Genomic DNA, 19,285 nt, shown 5'->3' with positions numbered 1-19,285 from the left:
AGTGTCAGATGACACCATGAGATTAAGGTTATTCCCATTCTCATTGGGAGATAAAGCTAAGGGGTGGTTAATGGCACTACTAGCAAGGACTATCACAACTTGGAATGATCTAGCACAGAAGTTCCTGACTAAGTTCTTTCCTCCAGCAAAATCAGCAAAACTGAGAAATGATATCACATCATTTCTACAAGAGGAATCTGAGTCATTGTATGAGGCTTGGGAGAGGTACAAGGAATTGATGAGGAAATGTCCACACCATGGGTTGCTAGTTTGGCTTCAAGTCCAAACTTTCTACAATGGACTGATGGGTAACGTGCAAACTATGGTGGATGCAACATCGAGAGGAGCTTTGCAGAATAAGACACCAGAGGAGGCTTATGAGTTGCTTGAGGTGTTGGCAAGCAACAACTATCAAAGACCAAATGAGAGAGCAATACCAAGAAAATCTGCAGGTCTTCATGAAGTTGATGCCTTCACAGCCATCTCAGCCCAACTCACAGCACTTCAGAAATAGTTGGGAAGTATGCAGGTAAACTCCATTCAAGCACCTCAACTAACTTATGATTTTTGTGCAAGGAACCATGTGAGCAGCGAGTGTCAAGTGGAGAACACATTTGCTTCGTCATCTTCATCAACGGAGCAAGTAAACTACTTGGCAGGAAATCAGAGGCAACCAAACAACCCGTATTCCAACACATACAATCCGAGGTGGAGAAATCATCCAAATCTAGCTTGGGGCAATCAGAACTAGCAAAATAATCAATGGAACCAAAGGGCAGTGCCGAATAACCAACCAGGGGTGAATAATCAACCGGGAGATCCAAGAGTGACAAAGTTGGAAGACATGTTTGGGAAATTAATGCAAAAGACAACGAGATTTATGAATGAGATGAGGACGAATTTTAGAAATCAAGGGGCGTCCATTCGGAATCTTGAGGTACAGATGGGCCAATTGGCCGAGAAGCTAAATGAGAGACCGCAGGGTTCCTTACCAAGCAATACAGTCACTAACCCACATGAGCAAGTAAATGCAATTTCATTGAGAAGTGGGAGAGTTTTAGAAGAGGTGGAAAAATCAAGGAAAGAGGAAACTTCATCAAAGCAAAATGAAGATTCTGATGAGGAAGTTGATGAAGAAATCATTGCTGAAGAGAAACCACCCAGCTCAAGGAAAGATGAACAGAAGCAGGAAGAGGGGAAAAAAAAAAAGAAAGAGAAATTGCCCTTCCCCGAGATACCACCAGAGTTGGCGCATCACACACCACCCGTGCCTTTTCCTCAAAGACTCAGAAAAGAAAATCAGGATAAGCAGTTTATTAAATTCCTTGATGTTTTTAAGAAACTGCATATTAACATTCCTTTTACAGATGCATTACAGCAGATGCCGAGCTATGCAAAGTTCTTTAAGGAAATCCTATCGAACAAAAGGAAGCTAGAAGATGAGGAAACAGTGATGCTTACGGAGGAGTGCAGTGCCATTCTCCAGAAGAAGCTACCCCCGAAGCTCAAAGATCCAGGGAGTTTTACGATTCCTTGCACTATGGGAAATATCACCTTTGATCGAGTTTTATGTGACCTAGGTGCTAGCATTAACCTTATACCTTTTTTTGTTTTCAGGAAACTAGGAATTGGTGAAGTAAAGCTGACAACCATATGCTTGCAACTTGCAGATCGATCAATAAAACATCCTAGGGGCATTGTAGAGGATGTGTTGGTTAAGGTGGACAAGTTTATTTTTCATGCGGATTTCTTTGTGTTAGATATGGATGAAGACAAAGAGATTCCTCTTATCCTGGGACGACCATTTCTGACGACTGGAAAAGCTTTAATCGACGTTCAAGAAGGGAAGTTAATCATGAGGATACAAGATGAAGAAATAACGTTTAATGTCCTTGACTCAACGAGAGCTCCACCTAAACAAGAGTCGTGTTTGAAAATCGATATGGTGGACTAGGCAAAGAGTGAAACCTTCCAGCTGGACAATCCTAGAGTGGAAATTAAGAGCTACATTGTCAACCCGAATCAGTTCGAGAGTGAGGACCATAACAAAAGGGATGGCACAAAATTCTGAGATAAGCCACAGTCGAGATTGTGTTTTCACAAAGAAAGGATCTCTCAGTTCAAAAAGGGTGAGGGAAAGTCAAGAAAACGGAAAACAGTCGGTGAGAAGAGTCGAACCACCAAAGTAATTACCAAAGGATGGAAATGGGTGGTGAAACTCTCAACAAGACCACTGTGTGAAAAAGATCATCAACAAAAGAAGCTCAAGCACAAGGGAATGTTAAGGGATGTGATATACTTGGATAGTCCGGACTAACGTGAAAAATTGAGGGAGTCGAGCTTACCGACTATAAACAAGCGCTTCTTGGGAGGCAACCCAAGTGTTTTAAATCTTTGTTCTTCTATTTTTTTTTTTTTTTTTTTCAGTGTGTTGAATGTTTTTCATTCTTTTTAATTTTTGTGTTTTGGGTGTTTCAGGTGAATTTTTTAGCTAATACAAGGAAGGAAAATGCTCCAGACTTTGCTGAGGCGAAGAATACGACTAAGCACATCAGATAAAAATAAATTTTGAAAGTCCCAGACTTAGCCGCGGCGAATATTGTTCTTCGTCGGGGTGAAGCAACCTGAAAATTTGTGATAGCTACTGTATTTTATCGCCTCAGCGAAGAAGGTTGGATGAAATTTTTCTAAGGAAATTTCGCCGCGGCGATTAGCCACTGTATTTTTTCGCCTCAACGAAGCGTTTTTCTTCGCCGCAGTGAAACCTAGGTTTAAATTCGTGTTCATGAACGAAGAACTTCGCCACGACGAAGGTTGTTCTTCGCTAAGGCGAAACCTGGGTTTCTAATTAGGGTTCATAAACGAAGAACTTCGCCGCGGCGAAGACTATTTTCTATATAAACTCACTTTGGCTTTTCATTTTTCACGCGTTTTTTCAAATATTTTTGAGAGAAAAATTTTCCAATCTCAATCCTTTGCCTCCCAAGTGCTTTCCCAACCAAAGTTTTCACTCATTAACCTTCCTAAACACCAAAACAACTCATTTCAACAACAAATTTCTCGAAAATTTCACGAAAATTTCAAGTTCAAGAAATTTAGGGCTTTCCAATCTGGGCTGATTCTGAGTAAATTGGTGGCGAATAATCCTTCATATTGGTAAGATCTCAAGTTCCCTAAACTCATTTTCGTAAAATTTCAAGTTTTAAGTTGTAGATCTGAGAAATTTATTTTTGGTTGAATTGCGAATATTGTGAGTTGGATTTTGTTGAAGAAGGATTTATTGTGCGTGTTGTGATTTTTAGGAGTATGGGTGTTGAATTTTGGAGTGTGTTGTTGAATTCGGAGAAATCGAAGTTTGGGGGTCTGATTGCAGATTTTTGGAAGTGTTGTTCATTTTCTTTTTCAAGTTTGAATTGGTTGTTGTGGGGAACCTAGGCTTGAATTTTTGGGTTGTGTTGTGAATTGGATTATAGGAAATGGCACCCAAAATTAAGTTGACATACAAAGGAAAGGGAAAAGGAAAGAAAGTAGATAGCTGTTTTGTGAATGAAGAGGCCTAGAAACGATATCAAGCGGCTATCCAAAGAAGAGATAAGGGCTTTATTCCTAAGCACGGATTAACCACGAGTCAGACGTTGGATTGGAGTCGAGGGAGACGATAGGAACTGTTCATGAGTGCTCCTGCACAACCGATTGTAGAGCCGCTAGTAAGGGAGTTTTATGCCAATCTCCCGAATTGTGATGAGGGTTTTGCATTTGTGAGAGGGGTTGACGTGCCGTTTACAGCAGATGAGATCAATAAGTTTTACAATCTACCTAGATTTGATCAGGATGAGTACGGAAGGTTTAGGGGGACACAGTTTGAGGATAGCATCATTCCTCCGGTCATCGCAAAACTGGATGCAACTTGGTCAGTGTCGAAGAAACAAAAGAAGATCATTAAGGGAACTTCTTTAATACCGGTTGCTCGAGTGTGGCAGTATTTTGTTAGTGCAAAGTTGATGCCGAAAACGCACTATAGCACAATAACTTACGAAAAAGCATTACTGCGTTACTCCATTGCCATAGGAAAGAGTATCGATGTGGGAAGAATTATCTTTAACAACATTCAACATGCTGCCAAACCAGGGCGATCAAGTTATTATTTCCCACATCTCATCACGGCTTTGTGCATTAAAGCTAGAGCCAAGGTAGGAGATGATGAGCAATGTATTCATGCTGCCCCTATCCTTGATTCAAATTATTTTCAGAAGCATCTTGAACATCCAGAAGCTGATCAACCAAGGGCAGGAACGAAACAGCAGAGAACCACACAAGGCCCTGTCACATCCTCCAGCTCCACAGCTACATAGAAGGAGATGATGCAGCAGATGATGGGTTTGATGAAACGGATGACAAAACGTCAGGATTGGTTGGTTGAGCAGACCCACATGATGTATGAGATGTAAAAGAGTAGCTTTAACAAGCTCAACGTTGACACTTCAGGATTCCAATGGGCCGACTGGGATTCAGATGAGTGGATGGGCTCCGAATCAGAAGAGAAAAAAGAGGAAGACGAGGGTGGCGAAGAATGTGCACCGGAACACCTGTGTTGTTGTCTTTATTTTCATTTGTTTAGTTGAATTGGTTTTTCATTTCAAACATTAAACTCAGCTCTTATTTTTGTTTTGGATTTGCGTAGTTGTTTTAGTTGTTTCATTTTCTTTTAATTTGTAGTTGTTGCAAGGACGAGATTAGGATGTAATATTTTCAATTTAGTTTGTGAATTTTTGCTAACACAATGGACACCATAGTTTCTTTTGTTTTGACAGATGTTGGGTGATGACAAAGTGTGCAATGTGGAGCGACAACTCACAGATTAACCAGGGAACTTTCTCGTACCTTTGTTATTTTTTATTTTCTATTCCAAATTTATGCATAATGGGACAATGGGGACAATGTCATCTTTTGTTTGGGGGTAGGAAAATTAGGAATTTTTGAACTTTCATTATTTTTTTTAGTTTGATTGTTTTTGCTGATGATGAATTGTATAAATCAATGATGCGAATTGGATTGTTGCATTTTTATTATTGAGAAATGTTAAGCATTGCTTCAAGTTTAGGTTTATTGACTGAATTTTGATTAAGATTTGTTGAGTGATTCAACCACCATATTCATTTTTCCGGCATGCTTAGATTTATTTTATGTACTTAGGTAAAGTTTGATAGTGTTGGTGGACTCTAGAACCTAGTAGAGAAGTGCTTGAGGCGAAATTCTAGGATTAGACATGGTTGAGGAGATGATTTAGGCATTCTTTTGGAACGTTTGAGCCTTTCTAGCCAACCCAGGAATGAAATTGTCCCTAGTCACCCGTTTGAGCCTTTCTAGCGAACCCAGGAATGAAATTGTCCCTAGTCACCCGTTTGAGCCGTATGAATCATTATTGCTTCATTTTTCTTGGCTAACAAAAAAAAAAAAAAAATTGTCCGATCCTTGTACCCTAAACACTCTGTCGTACCCGTAGGAGAATTCAATCCTAATGCAAACACAAAGAAAGGGAAGAGTTGTACAAATTGACTAAAAGAATAGTTTGGGGGTTGTAAGAAGGGCAATAAAAATAAAAGAGGTAGTTCACCTCAGTTCAATGGATGTGTCTCGATTGTATAAATGCTTTTATAAAAAAAAAAAAAAAAATTCTTTTGCCAAGTTGAAGGGTATCTCGATTGGAAACCAGTAACCGCCTTAAAAACTGCCTAGCAGTACTTGGTGACCTCTGATTTAACAACGCCATGTACACCTTCGACCCGCGCATTTATTGTATCAAAAATAAGAAAGACACAAGTTTGACGGGTGTAAATTAGTGGATACGTTGATTGGTGGGTGAAAAGAAATGGAGTTCGATTTGATTTGAGTGTTTGCATGAGGAGAACCGAGTTCTCTTACTTTGTATTTCCTATCCTTTTTTTCTTGGAACCCACAGAAAAGGGTTGGGGCAGGCCTTCTCCTCCTAAGTCTTGAAGGGACTCGCATTCATGGCATCCTCCGCTTTGGGTTCAAAGCGATCAACAATGAGGCCGAGTATGAAGCTTTGCTTGCTGGATTGCGGTTGGCAAGAGAAATGGGATCAATTGTGATTAGCATCCATAGCGACTCCATGCTGGTTGTTAACCAGATTTTGGGGGAATATCAGGCCAAGGAAGAAAACATGATCGGCTATTTGAAGAAAGCTAAAGCCGTAATTAAGCCGTTTAAGCACTTCACGATCATGCAGATTCCTAGGGACAACAATTCTGTCGTGGATGCCTTGGCAAAGATAGCCTTATCACTGGACTCGGATTCGCAAGAGAGCATTTTTGTTCAATTCATAGAGGCCCCCAATATCAGTTCGCCCGAACAGGCCGTGAATGTGACTGAATCAATCTCTTGGATGACCCCCATCATTCAGTATCTCCGAGATGGGATCTTACCCAATGAAAAGGTCGAGGCAAGAACCCTGCGAAGAAGAACTGCTCGTTACACACTCATAGGAGATCAGATGTATAAGCGAGGGTTTAGCGCCCCTCTTCTATGATGTGTAACTGATGAACTGATGAAGAAGCTGACTATATCATGATAGAGATACACGAAGGAATCTATGGTAATCACATGGCTACATGATCCCTCGCCAAAAAGGCTGTTTGTCAAGGGTATTACTGGCCCCTGATTCAAGAAGACACCTACAACTTTGTTAAAACGTGTGACAAGTGCCAGCGGTTCGCAAACATACTGCGAGCTCCTTCCCACCAACTGGTAACCATGTCCAGCCCCTGGCCATTCTCCATGTGGGGAATCGATCTCATCGGACCCATGTAGCTGGTAAAAGGGGAGTCAAGTATGCGGTGGTCGTGGTAGACTACTTCACCAAGTGGGTCAAAGCAGAGCCATTAGCCGCGATCACCACCAAAAAGCTTAAGGACTTCATTTTCAAAAATATTGTATGTCGCTATAGGATTCCTCATACACTTATCTCTGATAACGGGAAGTAGTTCGATAATGAGGAGTTCAAGCAGTTTTGCGATGGGCTGGGTATCCAAAAGAAATTCGCCTCAGTCGCAAGGTCGTAAGCAAATGGTCAAGTTGAAGCTATCAACAAAACCATCAAGCACACTCTGAAGGCCAAACTTGGCACAGCCAAGGGGAATTGGATCGACGACCTTCCTGAAGTTCTATGGGCATACAGGACAACTCGAGAACCTCCACCTCAGAAACCCCTTTTTCGCTAGCATATGGCTGCCAAGAGATGATCCCTGTGGAGGTTGGGACAGGTTCACTTTGGAGAGACCTGTACAACGAAATAGACAACAAAGCGCTTATTGTTAGTGTATATTAGTGTATGCCCTATAAACTATTCGTGTTATCGGTTTCAAAGCATTTTGTCTTGTATCTATATATCATAAATAATAGAAGAAAGAGTTCTTCGATTCATATATATAAATTGCTTCCTTTATTCAGTCATGCATTTAAAATAAAGTATGTATATGAATTGTCCAGATGATTCATTTAATCGGTAAATGAATTATCGAAAAGGGTTCCCTACGGAAGCAATATAATTTGGGCAACTATATTGCATAGTAGGCATATCAGATGCTTCCGAAAGATATCATGAGTTGATATAAGTACGGATGACGATGTCTTACCACTGGGGCATTGGTATGGATTAGCGGTGGTGAACTGTTTTTCAAACGTGACCGAGTAACGACAAATCACTTGGAAAAGCATGTAGTTAATGATTTATCGTTTGGTTACATCAGTGCACGATGTAGTCTTTTGACCTGAGACATTGTAGTCGGATCCGATACGGATGCGTATGGTTCATACGGTGTATAAGTACGAGACTAATCGTGTTTCGTATAATAAAGCCTATTTGGTCATGCGTTGTTCATATGCAGAAATGAACGATGGTCAAGAGGGGATCCATTTACTCGGAAATATAGGATCGGGAGTACCGCTGACTCCATCCGGATTCGAGACGAACATCGATAAATGTTGGAAATCAGAATCTCTAGCCAGAGTCTATTATTAGTCATACAAAAGCAAGTTTGTGATGACAAGTTCTGGACATATTGATCGACGATTCGGTAGAAGATCGAGTTTAGGATTTTGACGTTCCATAAATCCGTGCTCGATCAGGATATATCAATGGAGGGACTTTACCTACATGGTACATATGATCTGAAATGGGTTCAATGAAGTATTTCTTCATCATGGTTTAGGGACTATGGCACATTGCTAGATGTTTACCATAGTCGTTGGGCCTCCGGATAGGTTTCTGGATTCATCGAGAACCGGCTCACGGCTAATCCACGATGGACCTACATGGTCACACCAATAGCCTTAAGAAGTTAGAGAATGATGAGAGAGAGAAATGATTATCCGAAGAGGGCTAGCACCTTCCGAGGGTAATGACGGGATTTCTATGGTAATAGTTGCATAGAAAATTGTTTGTGACATTTTAAGGATTAAAATGGTCAAGCAATAATTAATTATATTTAATTATTATATCTTAAAGCATTAAGATTAATGAGATGAACGAAAATTACCTTTTAATAGTTAAAGGGTAAAAGGGTAAATTTATGGGTTGTTAATGTAAACTAATTTAGTTTACATGGGCCCCTGAATAATATTGATTATTCAAAGGGTAGCATAATAAATTTGTGGGGTCCCTTTTAAAATAAGTTTTTATTGGGGCTTGGAAGTGAAAAACAAATAATTACAAAATTGCCCAAGTATATATAAATGCAAAAGGTTGCATTTTGTTCATAACACACATTGTTCACTCAAAGAAAATTAAAAAACTCTCTCTCAAAGCCACGACCTCTCTCTAAATCTCTCAAGGTGGTGTTAAAGTGTGGAGGTCTCATTACTTTGAGTCTAATCTTCATCAATCCAAAGCAAAGGAGTAGGTATAATCCCTTTTTCCAGGCTTTCTTTGAAAATGTTTTTTGAATCCATCTTTTCATGCTTTCATTCTCCATTTTCGCCACTCTTCATGCATGTTGTTTTTTCACTTATGCACGAAATTCTAGATCTAGTTGAAGAACATTGCAACAAGGCTCAACTAAGAATAGCAGCCTATCAGCAACACACGAAAAGGTTCTTCGACTCTAAGGTCAGAAGAAGAGACTTCTAGGTCGGCGACTTCATTTTGAAAGAAGTCCTTCTTGGTTCTAGAGAACCAAATGCGGGAGTTTTGGGACCGAACTGGGAGGGCCCATACCGCATTGCCAAAGTGATAAGACCAGATACTTATCCTCTCAAAAGGCTAAATGGCTCCAAAGTACCGCGAGCTTGGAATGCTAAACATCTCCGACCATATTATCAGTAATTCCAAACTCAATTTTTCCTTGTAAATATTTTACTTTTCTTAGTCCTTGTAAATAAAAGACATCCTTTTGCAATTATCTTTCCATGTGTATAACACTGTTCGCATAGACTTGTACCAATGTTATTGTTATTATATAGTTAGAATGCGATCTCATATGTAACATAGGATACAAAAATTTTAAGTATTCATAACAAATTAAGAAAGCCATGTCTTTATTTATTTAAATAAAAAAGAGAAAGTACATAAGCGAGTAGGAAAAAGACCACAAAAACGGATCACTAGTCCTCTACCCCAGGGGTGACCTCAACATCCTCAGGCTGATCGCCGATCACCTGCTTGGGTGCAGGTTCCTCGGGGACATACTCCAGATGCTCCTCTTCCAGGTCAGGTCCCCGAGCTGCTTCCTCATCTTCGACCCATGCCATGGAGGCAAGGGCATCCCAGTACTCATTGAGGAGGTCGAACCGATCAATCCTTAGGTTCTTCGACCAAAGGGCGAAGATGGACTGAATCGTCCATTCTGTAGCCCTATTCTCGAGCTCTAACTCCTATTGTTGCATCTCCAAAGTTAGTGAGGTGACGTGAACTTGAGTAAATCAAAGCTCAGCTTCAAGCGCCTCTCGCTGCTTTTTGGTGATCTCCCACAGCTCAACCCTATCCCATTCTACTCGTAAGGCCCGCTCGGATATCATTTACAGCTCCCGCTCTTTCTCGCCAGACTTACCTCCTCTTCGTGCTTCTCTAGCTCAGCTTTCTGAAAGTCCACCATGCAAAAAGCAGTGTTCCTTTCGAAAAAGTACTGGTTCACCTGGACAGAGGCTAAATCTCTCTCTGCTCGTGTGGCCTCTAATTCTCACGTAAGCCATACATTCTCTTCCCTTAGCTCGACCAGTCCTTTGGCAGCCCCCAGTTGAATTTTCTGTAGGGACAGATGCACAGAGAGTAGGGCTTATGTAACGAAAAGAATAAAGAGTCAATTTCCTTTTTACTAAAAAAGCAAATATAAAGTCGTCACTGAGGACAGCTCGTTTACCTGACTCATGTGCTGGAAGGACGTGGACATCAGGTCCATGGGGTTGGAGGCCACGAACTGTTCGAACGTCTCTACAAGCCCGCACTCCAGCAAAGTGAAAACTACCAACTGTAGGTCCAGAAGTTGGCCAATCGAGTCTAGCACAGGCGTGCCCGTACCTGTAGTAAGTATAGTCTCTTCCGCGGGCTCTTTGCCCAACCTCCTCCCTGGACCTGCAACCTCCATTTGCCTTGTCCACAAACCCTCTGGGGCAATGGAGATGCCGGTCGCGCCCCTGGCTAGCCCTCCCGAGCGGAACGCTTGGTAACGTTGCAACCTCTCAGGTTGGATGCCCAAACCCTTAGTCTCGGACTCTGACTCTTCGGCCCAAAGTTGCTTCTGCCTCTTGGACTTTTGAGCCATTGTCTTCTGATTCGGAGACCAGCCGAAGGCTGGGGAGCACCCGACGGTGTCCCTCCAGTAGCGGGACCGCTGGAGCCGCTCCAGCTGGCCTGGTGACACCCATCCAGGGGAAGGAAAATTGCCTTGGTCGCGGTGATCTGGGCACCTTGGGAGGCATGGTCGCTGCATACGAACGTCGTTAGCAAAACAGTTCGCTGCGTGAAAAATCAAAAAATAGGCTAAGGTTAAGCTTACTTGATGGGGTCTCTAAGGTTGCTTCGGGGTTGAAGAAACTGTACTTCCGCAAATTGGCAGTTGTCACGAGCAGCCTTACGTCGCGACTCTTTTCGGGCAGAAAACTGAAGGTAGTGATTTTGTCTGGATCCTCGAGGAGCGACAACCTGGTCATTTTGTTAACTGCAAAGAAACAAAGAGCTCATTAGCGAAGACCAAAAGGGAAATTTGCGACCTCAAAGGAAAGGTTAACCTAATCGGCTCCAGAAAGTGGCAAATGCCATTGTATCAAAAGAAAAAGAACTTTGTCTCATATGCCTCTACGTTGCTGGGGTAACTATGAATTCCCTCTTCTATCGTAGAGCGCTTGGAGAGGTAGAAGGAGTCTTTGTCCTTACTCTTCTTTAGGATGTACGAGCAACCAAGCTCCAGCGTGGTCAACTCGCCTAATCCGTTTTCGCCGCAGGCAATATACATAGCCACTGCTATCATATATGCATTCAGCGTTAGCTGTAGTGATGCGATCCCGAAATGATTGAGGACCAACCTGACAAAAAGGTGAAAAGGGATCTACCCTCCACTCTTGAAAATGTTCTCGGAGATCGCGACCATCCCTTGCGGCGGACTCCGAGCTGTGTGTATCCTATCTTGGAAGACCTCCATGCTAAGAGCGTATTGGTCTATCACCTTTTGAATCTCCTCGATAATAATCATCGATAGAATCTCTTGAGGGGGACCCGCAAAAGCATCCTGCATAGGCGAGCTGGTTCCCTCCTCAATTCTGGTCATTGTGGGGTCCATTCTACTACGGTCTGAAAAAAGCAACATACAAGAAATCATTCAGTCCTCGTATACTGTTTCATACGATGACGTGGAGGAGAAAGTAAAAAGCTTCCTCCCTTAAATCCTAGAAAAACCCTCATAATACTTTTAGAGCCACCATCAAATGGCTCAAACCCAAGGAGAATATTTCATCTCCGATCAACTAACGGCAGACTATCATCGCATGGCAACTATCGAAAGCAAGAAATAATAATAAAAGTGGTGGAGTAACCATCCTTACCTCTTGAAGTGAGAAGATTAATCCTCCTACTTCGAATATCAAGCGCGCACCAAGCTGAGAGACAAAGAACCAAGGCTCACAAAAATTTTTGCTCTCTTTGAGAAAGTGAGTATTGTGCATTACCTGAAGTGAGCTTGGGGTTTTATAGTGAAGGAAGTGGCGCTTTGGTTTCCCGAAGTGAAACGATGTTTGAGCGAAAAATGCATTTGACCGTTGCTCGCGACCATGTGTCATGAATCAACGAAGAACAGTGACCGTCATGCTTCGAGAAACCAAATCATCATTCTTTTCCGTTGAAACACTCAAGCGATGGCACGTTTCCCTCTTCCATATTAAATGCGCCCCAATCTGCATTTAATACCCTGATAGGGACTATTGTTTTAGCATGATTCGCATTTAATGCGCATGGCTAGCACTTATTACGCACAGGACAAGTCTGTCATAACAAAAGGTATTTCATTAAATGTATCAGCTTCAAAAGTGCAACGGATAACATCTGAAGGGGTCGTTATTAGAACACTCTTCGTCTTATGTCAGTCACGAAGCGACGTGACTCTTCGATCTTGTCTTACGTCAGTTGCAGAGCGATGTGATCCCTTGCCTTTGGCAAAAAACTCTTTAAGTGTAATCAAGTCGCAAACCTTGGTCGAAAACCAGTCATCGTTATGGCACTGAACATGTTCTAAGAATAAGTCACTGACCCCAAGAGCAAGACATTTTAGGTCGCCTACATGGAAATGTTTCTTCGACCTTTTTGCAACCAGGTCGGATCGACTAGTATCTCTTCAAACGCATCAAATCAAGGCATAATATGTAGTTTCCAAGGTTCGATTCTCAAACCTTAAAAACTAGGGGACTTCTGTTATGCCTGAAAAAGTAGGGCTGACGCAGAGCCTTGTCAGCATAAGCGGTCAGAGCTTAGGTAAGTCTTGTAGCCATTCAGACGAAGCCACGTCGCACGCTAACGCAAGCGGCATGCTCCTGCCAGTGTAGTGGGTGTGCGCTAGGCTAGTGAAAGGCTAGAGATGATTCACGTGTCCAATCCCTGTAAGCATCGAGTAAATCACTCGAGCAGGTGAGTAACGGGACGCAAGGAAGGATTTGCACGGTAATCTGACTCACTCCTTGATTTAGTAATCATTACCTTAACTCATCCCACTATAAATAGAAGGTTCTTCCCTCGTTTGTGAGATTAGTTAATTTCTCTCTGGAATAGCATATAGACATACTCTCTCTCTCTCTCTCTCTCTCTCTCTCTCTCTCTCTCTCTCTCTCTCTCTCTCTCTCTATCTCTCTCTCTTGTAATCTCTTGTAAGTCAGCTCGCTGAACGCGACCTGACCACATATATTAATACGATACCAATGGACGTAGGATTCGCTTACTTAAGCATCCGAACCACTTTAAACACTGTTCTTCATCTTCTATTCAGTTCAATACCCCCGTACACATGTGTCTTCTGAGTCAGCTCAGCAATTCCCACATGCGGTTAGTTGGTGTCAAAATCACCCATCAACACAATTTATTTATAAATTTGTATAAAGAGTTTATATATAAAATAGATTTGAATTGTATTCACGAATAATCTAGCAAGAATATTCATAGCATTTCTAAACAAGTGACCTTTTCTTTTAATTAAAAAAAGGTTAAAATATATAAAAATTGGATGGAATGGACGCATATTCAACTGAAAACATCTAGAGTAGACAAAACAAATTAAGCTAATTAAATGATTTTAGTATAAGTTAATATAGCTGATTAGTTGATAATATATAGTTTTTTTGTCGGGGAAAAGAGAATTATCGATATATTTATTTAGGATTAGTTGCATTTTATTTTTCCAGATTGAGGTTATTTAATTCGCTGCGTTTTTGAAGTAGAATGATTTTCATAACTTGTTGGTTCTTTGTTGATTTCAATTAGATAAACATTATTTACCATGTATTTATCGCGAAAACTGGTCCAATTTGGACAAGTAATCAAGAGCCATGTCATCAATAGACAGTAGACATCAGTTTTGATTAAGTCAATGTGTCTTAAAAAAGTTAGAGTTATTTAAACCCTATCTACACTCCTTTTAAACCCCAAAATTTACTATATTTAAATAATTTTTATTTTATTCCAAAATGAACTTTTTAAACTTTCACTACTTTTTTAATCTTTTTATTTTTTAATATCTTCTTCTTAATACTTTTAACTTCTCGTTTATTTAATTATGATTAATAGACAATAAAATAAACAACAGATTGGTTTAAAAGGAAATCTTTCTTGAAATTTTTTTTCTTTTTTTATTTGTTTATTTTTTGGAAGTGAATGAAATTTTGTTGAAATATACTTGTGATTTAGAAAAAGTTATCAAACCCATAAAAACAAACAAAACAATGGTTGGAAAGAAAATTTCAGTCATGATTTTGCAAATCATGATCGGAAATATTCTTTCAAATTTGTTTTATTTTTTATTTTTTTTCAGATTTTTCATAATTGTTTCTAAATAATGAGTTTTTAAGAAAGAAAAGAAGTTAAAAAAGATTAGGAAATTTAGAGAATTGAAAAAGATTAAGAAAGTGGAGAAGTTAAAGAATATAAAATGGATAACTTTGAAATAAATTTAAATTTATTTACTTCTAATTGATTTTAGGGCTTATAAAAATTTGGAAAAACACTACTCAAAAAGTTATTAGCATTTCTTGTTATAATAAATCCGGATTCTTGAAACTCATATAATGGTCTGACTCAACTGCTCTCAAGTCTCAATACTGGGTAATTGATTAGCTATTGCTTGACTGTTTAAAAAATGGGTCTAACTATGTAAATAATGGACTTGTTGGGCCGATTATTAGCATCATGTGTCTGTTAAAGAGTTTAAATAATAATAATCCTCACTTTTTTCTTTCTGGTTGAATATATATCTATCTAAAGGATAAACTTATATATATATATATATAATATTATATATATAATTATATTTTATATAGGTTTTTTTTTTTTTTTTTTTTTTTTTTTTTTTTTGGTGACCAAGATGTGTGAGCCAGTTTATGCACTTCGACTAATCCTTAGATCCTTAAAGTTAAAGACTGGATAAATCCTCTAATAGTAACCCCCTATTAGGAATTTAACCATTGCAATAAAAAATATTGGTTGTAGATACAGTTGGCTTAAAATTTTTACTTCAACCGAGAAAATGGAGAGAAAAAGACAAAAAATTAAACAAAAATTAAAATTTTTCTTTTGGTAGTCAAAGGAAAATAAAGAAAGTGAGAATGTATAAAATTTATATAAATGGGATTCTTTCATTTTGATCTATAGTTCCTACCATTGCAACAGGTTGAGGAATAAGCGACGGAGCTAGTCATGGAGTGAAAGAATTAGCATATCATCTTTTTTTTTTCTTTTCTTTTCTTTTTTCCCATATTGATTACTGAATTACTCTCTCTTGCACCCTTCCTCGTTCTCACAAAAACAAATATTCTTCTAATTTAACTTATTTTATTTCATAAACATAAAATTCTGTTTCATACAAGATGTAGCCACTTCTAAAACTTCCAATCAATATCGATTAAGACATACATTTTCTTATACTACACCTCAATAAGGACGTTCACCTTCAATATTCCCCGGAGGATAATAACTGCAAATGACAAACCACCATCCATTCTGGCACTTCACCCTCCCACAGCCAAGTTGAGTCGATTTTCACCAAACAACCTGAGTGTAATGCAAGCACTCGTCACCAACACAAGAATTTGATGCATAATCTTATTTAGGCTTCTCGCTAACCCAATTTTACTGCATGCAGTCCAAAACGACGCCATAGGAAAATCCATAAAAAGGTATGTTATATATGAATTTACGAAACTATTGTTTTAATTTGACATGCATAATTCCTGAATAATCTAACAATCAAATATTTTGATTGTTAAGTATGATTTTATTCGACTTTGGATCACATATATATGAAGACCTCATTCTTAATTGTATAATTCATGCTGGCATGACTGCAAACAATCATTTAAAATAGGCCAAATATGTTATAACCATTTGTAATAACTAATAAACTGTAATTTCTTGTTCGCTAAAGGGGAAGGCGCAACTTAAAAAATAATCACCAGCGATGGACTTTTTGTTTTGTGAGCTCCCTACCATATTTACCTTCTGTTAATTGCTAAAATTCTTGAAACTCAGTGCTATTACTATTGTCTGCAAGTTTCGATTGAACTGAAAAAACTTTTTAACTAATAAATTTAACAAGTTTGTTAAATGCTTAATTTGATTCTCTTTTTCAGCCTATAAGAGACTGTATCTTACTCAGAACTCATTGTACCAACTTTGGAGACTTTCTACTTCGCTTCTGGAAGTAAAAGGTATCACATTTGTCTTGTTTATTTGTTTAGCTCCTTTATATAAGGGTAATAGCTATGATTTGTAATAATATGAGTTTGGATTATAGCTAATCTTGTTGCTAAAGATACAATTCAAGTTCAAGGACGCGACTCACATAAATGACTGTTTTCTTGATTGCAGTCTCATACCACAGTAATGGCTCCTCCCTTTATTGGAACCCAAAGTGGTAGCATTAACAACAGGTACACATTGAGNCCAAAACGACGCCATAGGAAAATCCATAAAAAGGTATATTATATATGAATTTACGAAACTATTGTTTTAATTTGACATGCATAATTCCTGAATAATCTAATAATCAAATATTTTGATTGTTAAGTATAATTTTATTCGACTTTGGAGTATATACATATAAAAGGAGACTTCATTCTTAATTGTATAATTCATGCTGGCATGACTGCAAACAATCATTTAAAATAGGCCAAATATGTTACAACCATCTGCAATAACTAATTATAAACTGTAATTTCTTGTTCGCGGAAGGGGAAAGCGCAACTTAAAAAATAATCACCAGTGATGGACTTTTTGTTTTGTGAGCTCACTACTATATTTACCTTCTGTTAATTGCTAAAATTCTTGAAACTCAGTGCTATTACTATTGTCTTCAAGTTTCGATTGAACTGAAAAAACTTTTTAACTGATAAATTTAACAAGTTTGTTAAATGCTTAATTTTATTCTCTTTTTCAGCCTATAAGAGACTGTATCTTACTCAGAACTCATTGTACCAACTTTGTAGGCTTTCTGCTTCGCTTCTTGAAGTAAAAGGTATCACATTTGTCTTGTTTATATGTTCAGTTCCTTTATAGAACGGTAATAGCTATGATTTGTAATAATATGAGTTTGGTTTATAGCTAATCTTGTTGCTAAAGATATAATTCAAGTTCAAGGACGCGACTCACAAATGACTGTTTTCTTGATTGCAGTCTCATACCACAGTAATGGCTCCGCCCTTTATTGGAACCCAAAGTGGTAGCATTAACAACAGGTACACATTGAGCAAATTAAATGTAATCTTTATATACATAGCAAGAGAATGTGTTTTATATTTTACTTAAATTTAATTAAAGTAAATATCTGTTCTTCATTATTCAACCACAGATTCAATTATTTGCTAATTTGTTTGCTGATTTTTGAAATGTTGTGAGCATTTATAGCTCGGAAGAAAATTATGCAGACGTCGACTGGGATAATCTTGGATTTGGTTTAACTACAACTGATTACATGTATATAATGAAATGCTCAATGAAAGAAAACTTTTCACGAGGACATCTTACCAACTATGGCAACATAGAAATCAGCCCTTCTGCTGGAGTCCTAAATTATGGACAGGTAGAAACCAATTTAATTTAAAAGCAGCAATAATGATAATGTGTTGGACTTAGCATTAATTGAGTGACAAATTGCTTCTTTAATGGTGGTATCTTTAGGGTTTGTTTGAAGGTCTAAAGGCCTATAGAAAAACAGATGGTAGAATTCAGCTCTTTCGGCCAGAACATAATGCTCTACGGATGCAAGCCGGCGCAAGGAGATTGAGGATGCCGTCACCATCAGTTGAGCAATTTGTCGAAGCTGTAAAGCAAGTTGTCCTGGCCAACAAGCATTGGGTAATATTCCTTTTTCTCTCTTTGTTTGAATGATCTTAAGTTTTCCGGAACTTTTAAAGATCTCAGGACACCAGTGCATTTGCACTTGACGTATGCTTATTTGTTAACGTATTGTTTCAAATTGATGAACACACAGGTGCCTCCTCATGGGAAAGGCTCACTATATGTTAGGCCTCTGCTCATGGGAAGTGGGTCGGTTCTCGGAATCGGACCTGCTCCTGAGTACACTTTCCTCATATTCGCATCTCCAATCGGCAACTTCTATAAGGTACACTAATTACTTGAGTCATTGAATTAATTTTCTTTTGTTTGATGCAGTATTATTAACAATAATGCCACTGATATATATTACAGGGTAGAGAATCCCTGAACTTATTGATAGAAAGAGACCTCCATCGTGCTGGACCTGGTGGAACCGGAGGCATTAAAAGTATCACAAACTACTCAGGGGTGAGCATAAAATTGAGCTTCATTACATGCCGTGATGCTATATCGAATTGTTTTTAAATTTTCATTGCTTATTGCAGGTTTATGAAACCGTAGCCGAAGCAACGGCCAAAGGATTCACTGACGTCTTATTCTTAGATGCAGTAAGTGGAAAGTACATTGAGGAGATTTCTTCATGTAACATTTTCATTCTCAAGGTAAGAACTAAAGGCCATTCTACACAAATGTTTCGCTTCATTAATATCAGAAGTCCTCTATTTTTTCCAATATTAACAAATCTCTCTTTTTCAGGACAATGTAATTTCAACTCCAGCAACACATGGAACTATTCTGCCTGGTGTCACCCGAAAAAGCATTATCAAACTTGCTTCTGATATGGGTTACCAGGTAGCTATATAATTGCCATTAATTCTGTTAATCGCAATAAAAGGGCGAATTGAGGAAACGTTTTAATAAATAAGTACAATGTTTAGGTGGAGGAACGCAATGTTCCATTGGAGGATTTGTTGAATGCAGATGAAGTATTTTGCACAGGAACCGCAATGGTTGTGACTCCTGTTGCCAGTATGACTTACAAAGATACAAGGTAAAAGAAATGTATATTTATGTTGTTTAATTTCCTTCCTCCTTCGTCCTCTTTTAACAGTGGAATAATTTTAATGTAGGGTTGAGTACAAAACTGGAAATGAAACAGTGACACATAAACTTCACGCAACACTTACAGGGATTCAGACTGGTGTTATTGAGGATAAATTGAGATGGACGCTCCCAATTAATTAA

General features: G+C 38.8%; 1 protein-coding gene and 1 non-coding gene across 2 annotated transcripts; one reads left to right on the top strand and one right to left on the bottom strand.

Moving 5' to 3' along the window:
- Positions 1-157: 157 nt before the first annotated feature.
- LOC116118457 lies at positions 158-264 on the bottom strand. Its single transcript, XR_004126154.1, has one exon. It is a non-coding gene; the product is annotated as a small nucleolar RNA R71 (small nucleolar RNA).
- Positions 265-17,660: 17,396 nt separating this feature from the next.
- LOC116118290 (branched-chain-amino-acid aminotransferase 2, chloroplastic-like) lies at positions 17,661-19,285 on the top strand. The gene is made up of 8 exons (XM_031404270.1): positions 17,661-17,783; positions 17,882-18,058; positions 18,195-18,326; positions 18,413-18,508; positions 18,586-18,702; positions 18,797-18,892; positions 18,979-19,091; positions 19,171-19,285. The coding sequence occupies exons 1-8, from the start codon at positions 17,676-17,678 to the stop codon at positions 19,283-19,285; spliced, it is 954 nt and encodes a 317-aa protein (XP_031260130.1). The 5' UTR covers positions 17,661-17,675.

The sequence above is a fragment of the Pistacia vera genome, unplaced genomic scaffold, assembly GCF_008641045.1.
Source record: "Pistacia vera cultivar Batoury unplaced genomic scaffold, PisVer_v2 Contig124, whole genome shotgun sequence".
NCBI lineage: Eukaryota > Viridiplantae > Streptophyta > Magnoliopsida > Sapindales > Anacardiaceae > Pistacia > Pistacia vera.
This window is presented reverse-complemented; position numbering and strand designations above follow the sequence as displayed.

Excerpts from the sequence above, each read along its gene's own strand:
- LOC116118290 (XM_031404270.1), top strand. The coding sequence starts at position 17,676 with ATGTATATAATGAAATGCTCAATGAAAGAAAACTTTTCACGAGGACAT. Across the intron at positions 17,784-17,881 it reads GAGTCCTAAATTATGGACAG|GGTTTGTTTGAAGGTCTAAA; the intron begins GTAGAAACCAAT and ends TGGTATCTTTAG. Across the intron at positions 18,703-18,796 it reads GTAACATTTTCATTCTCAAG|GACAATGTAATTTCAACTCC; the intron begins GTAAGAACTAAA and ends TCTCTTTTTCAG.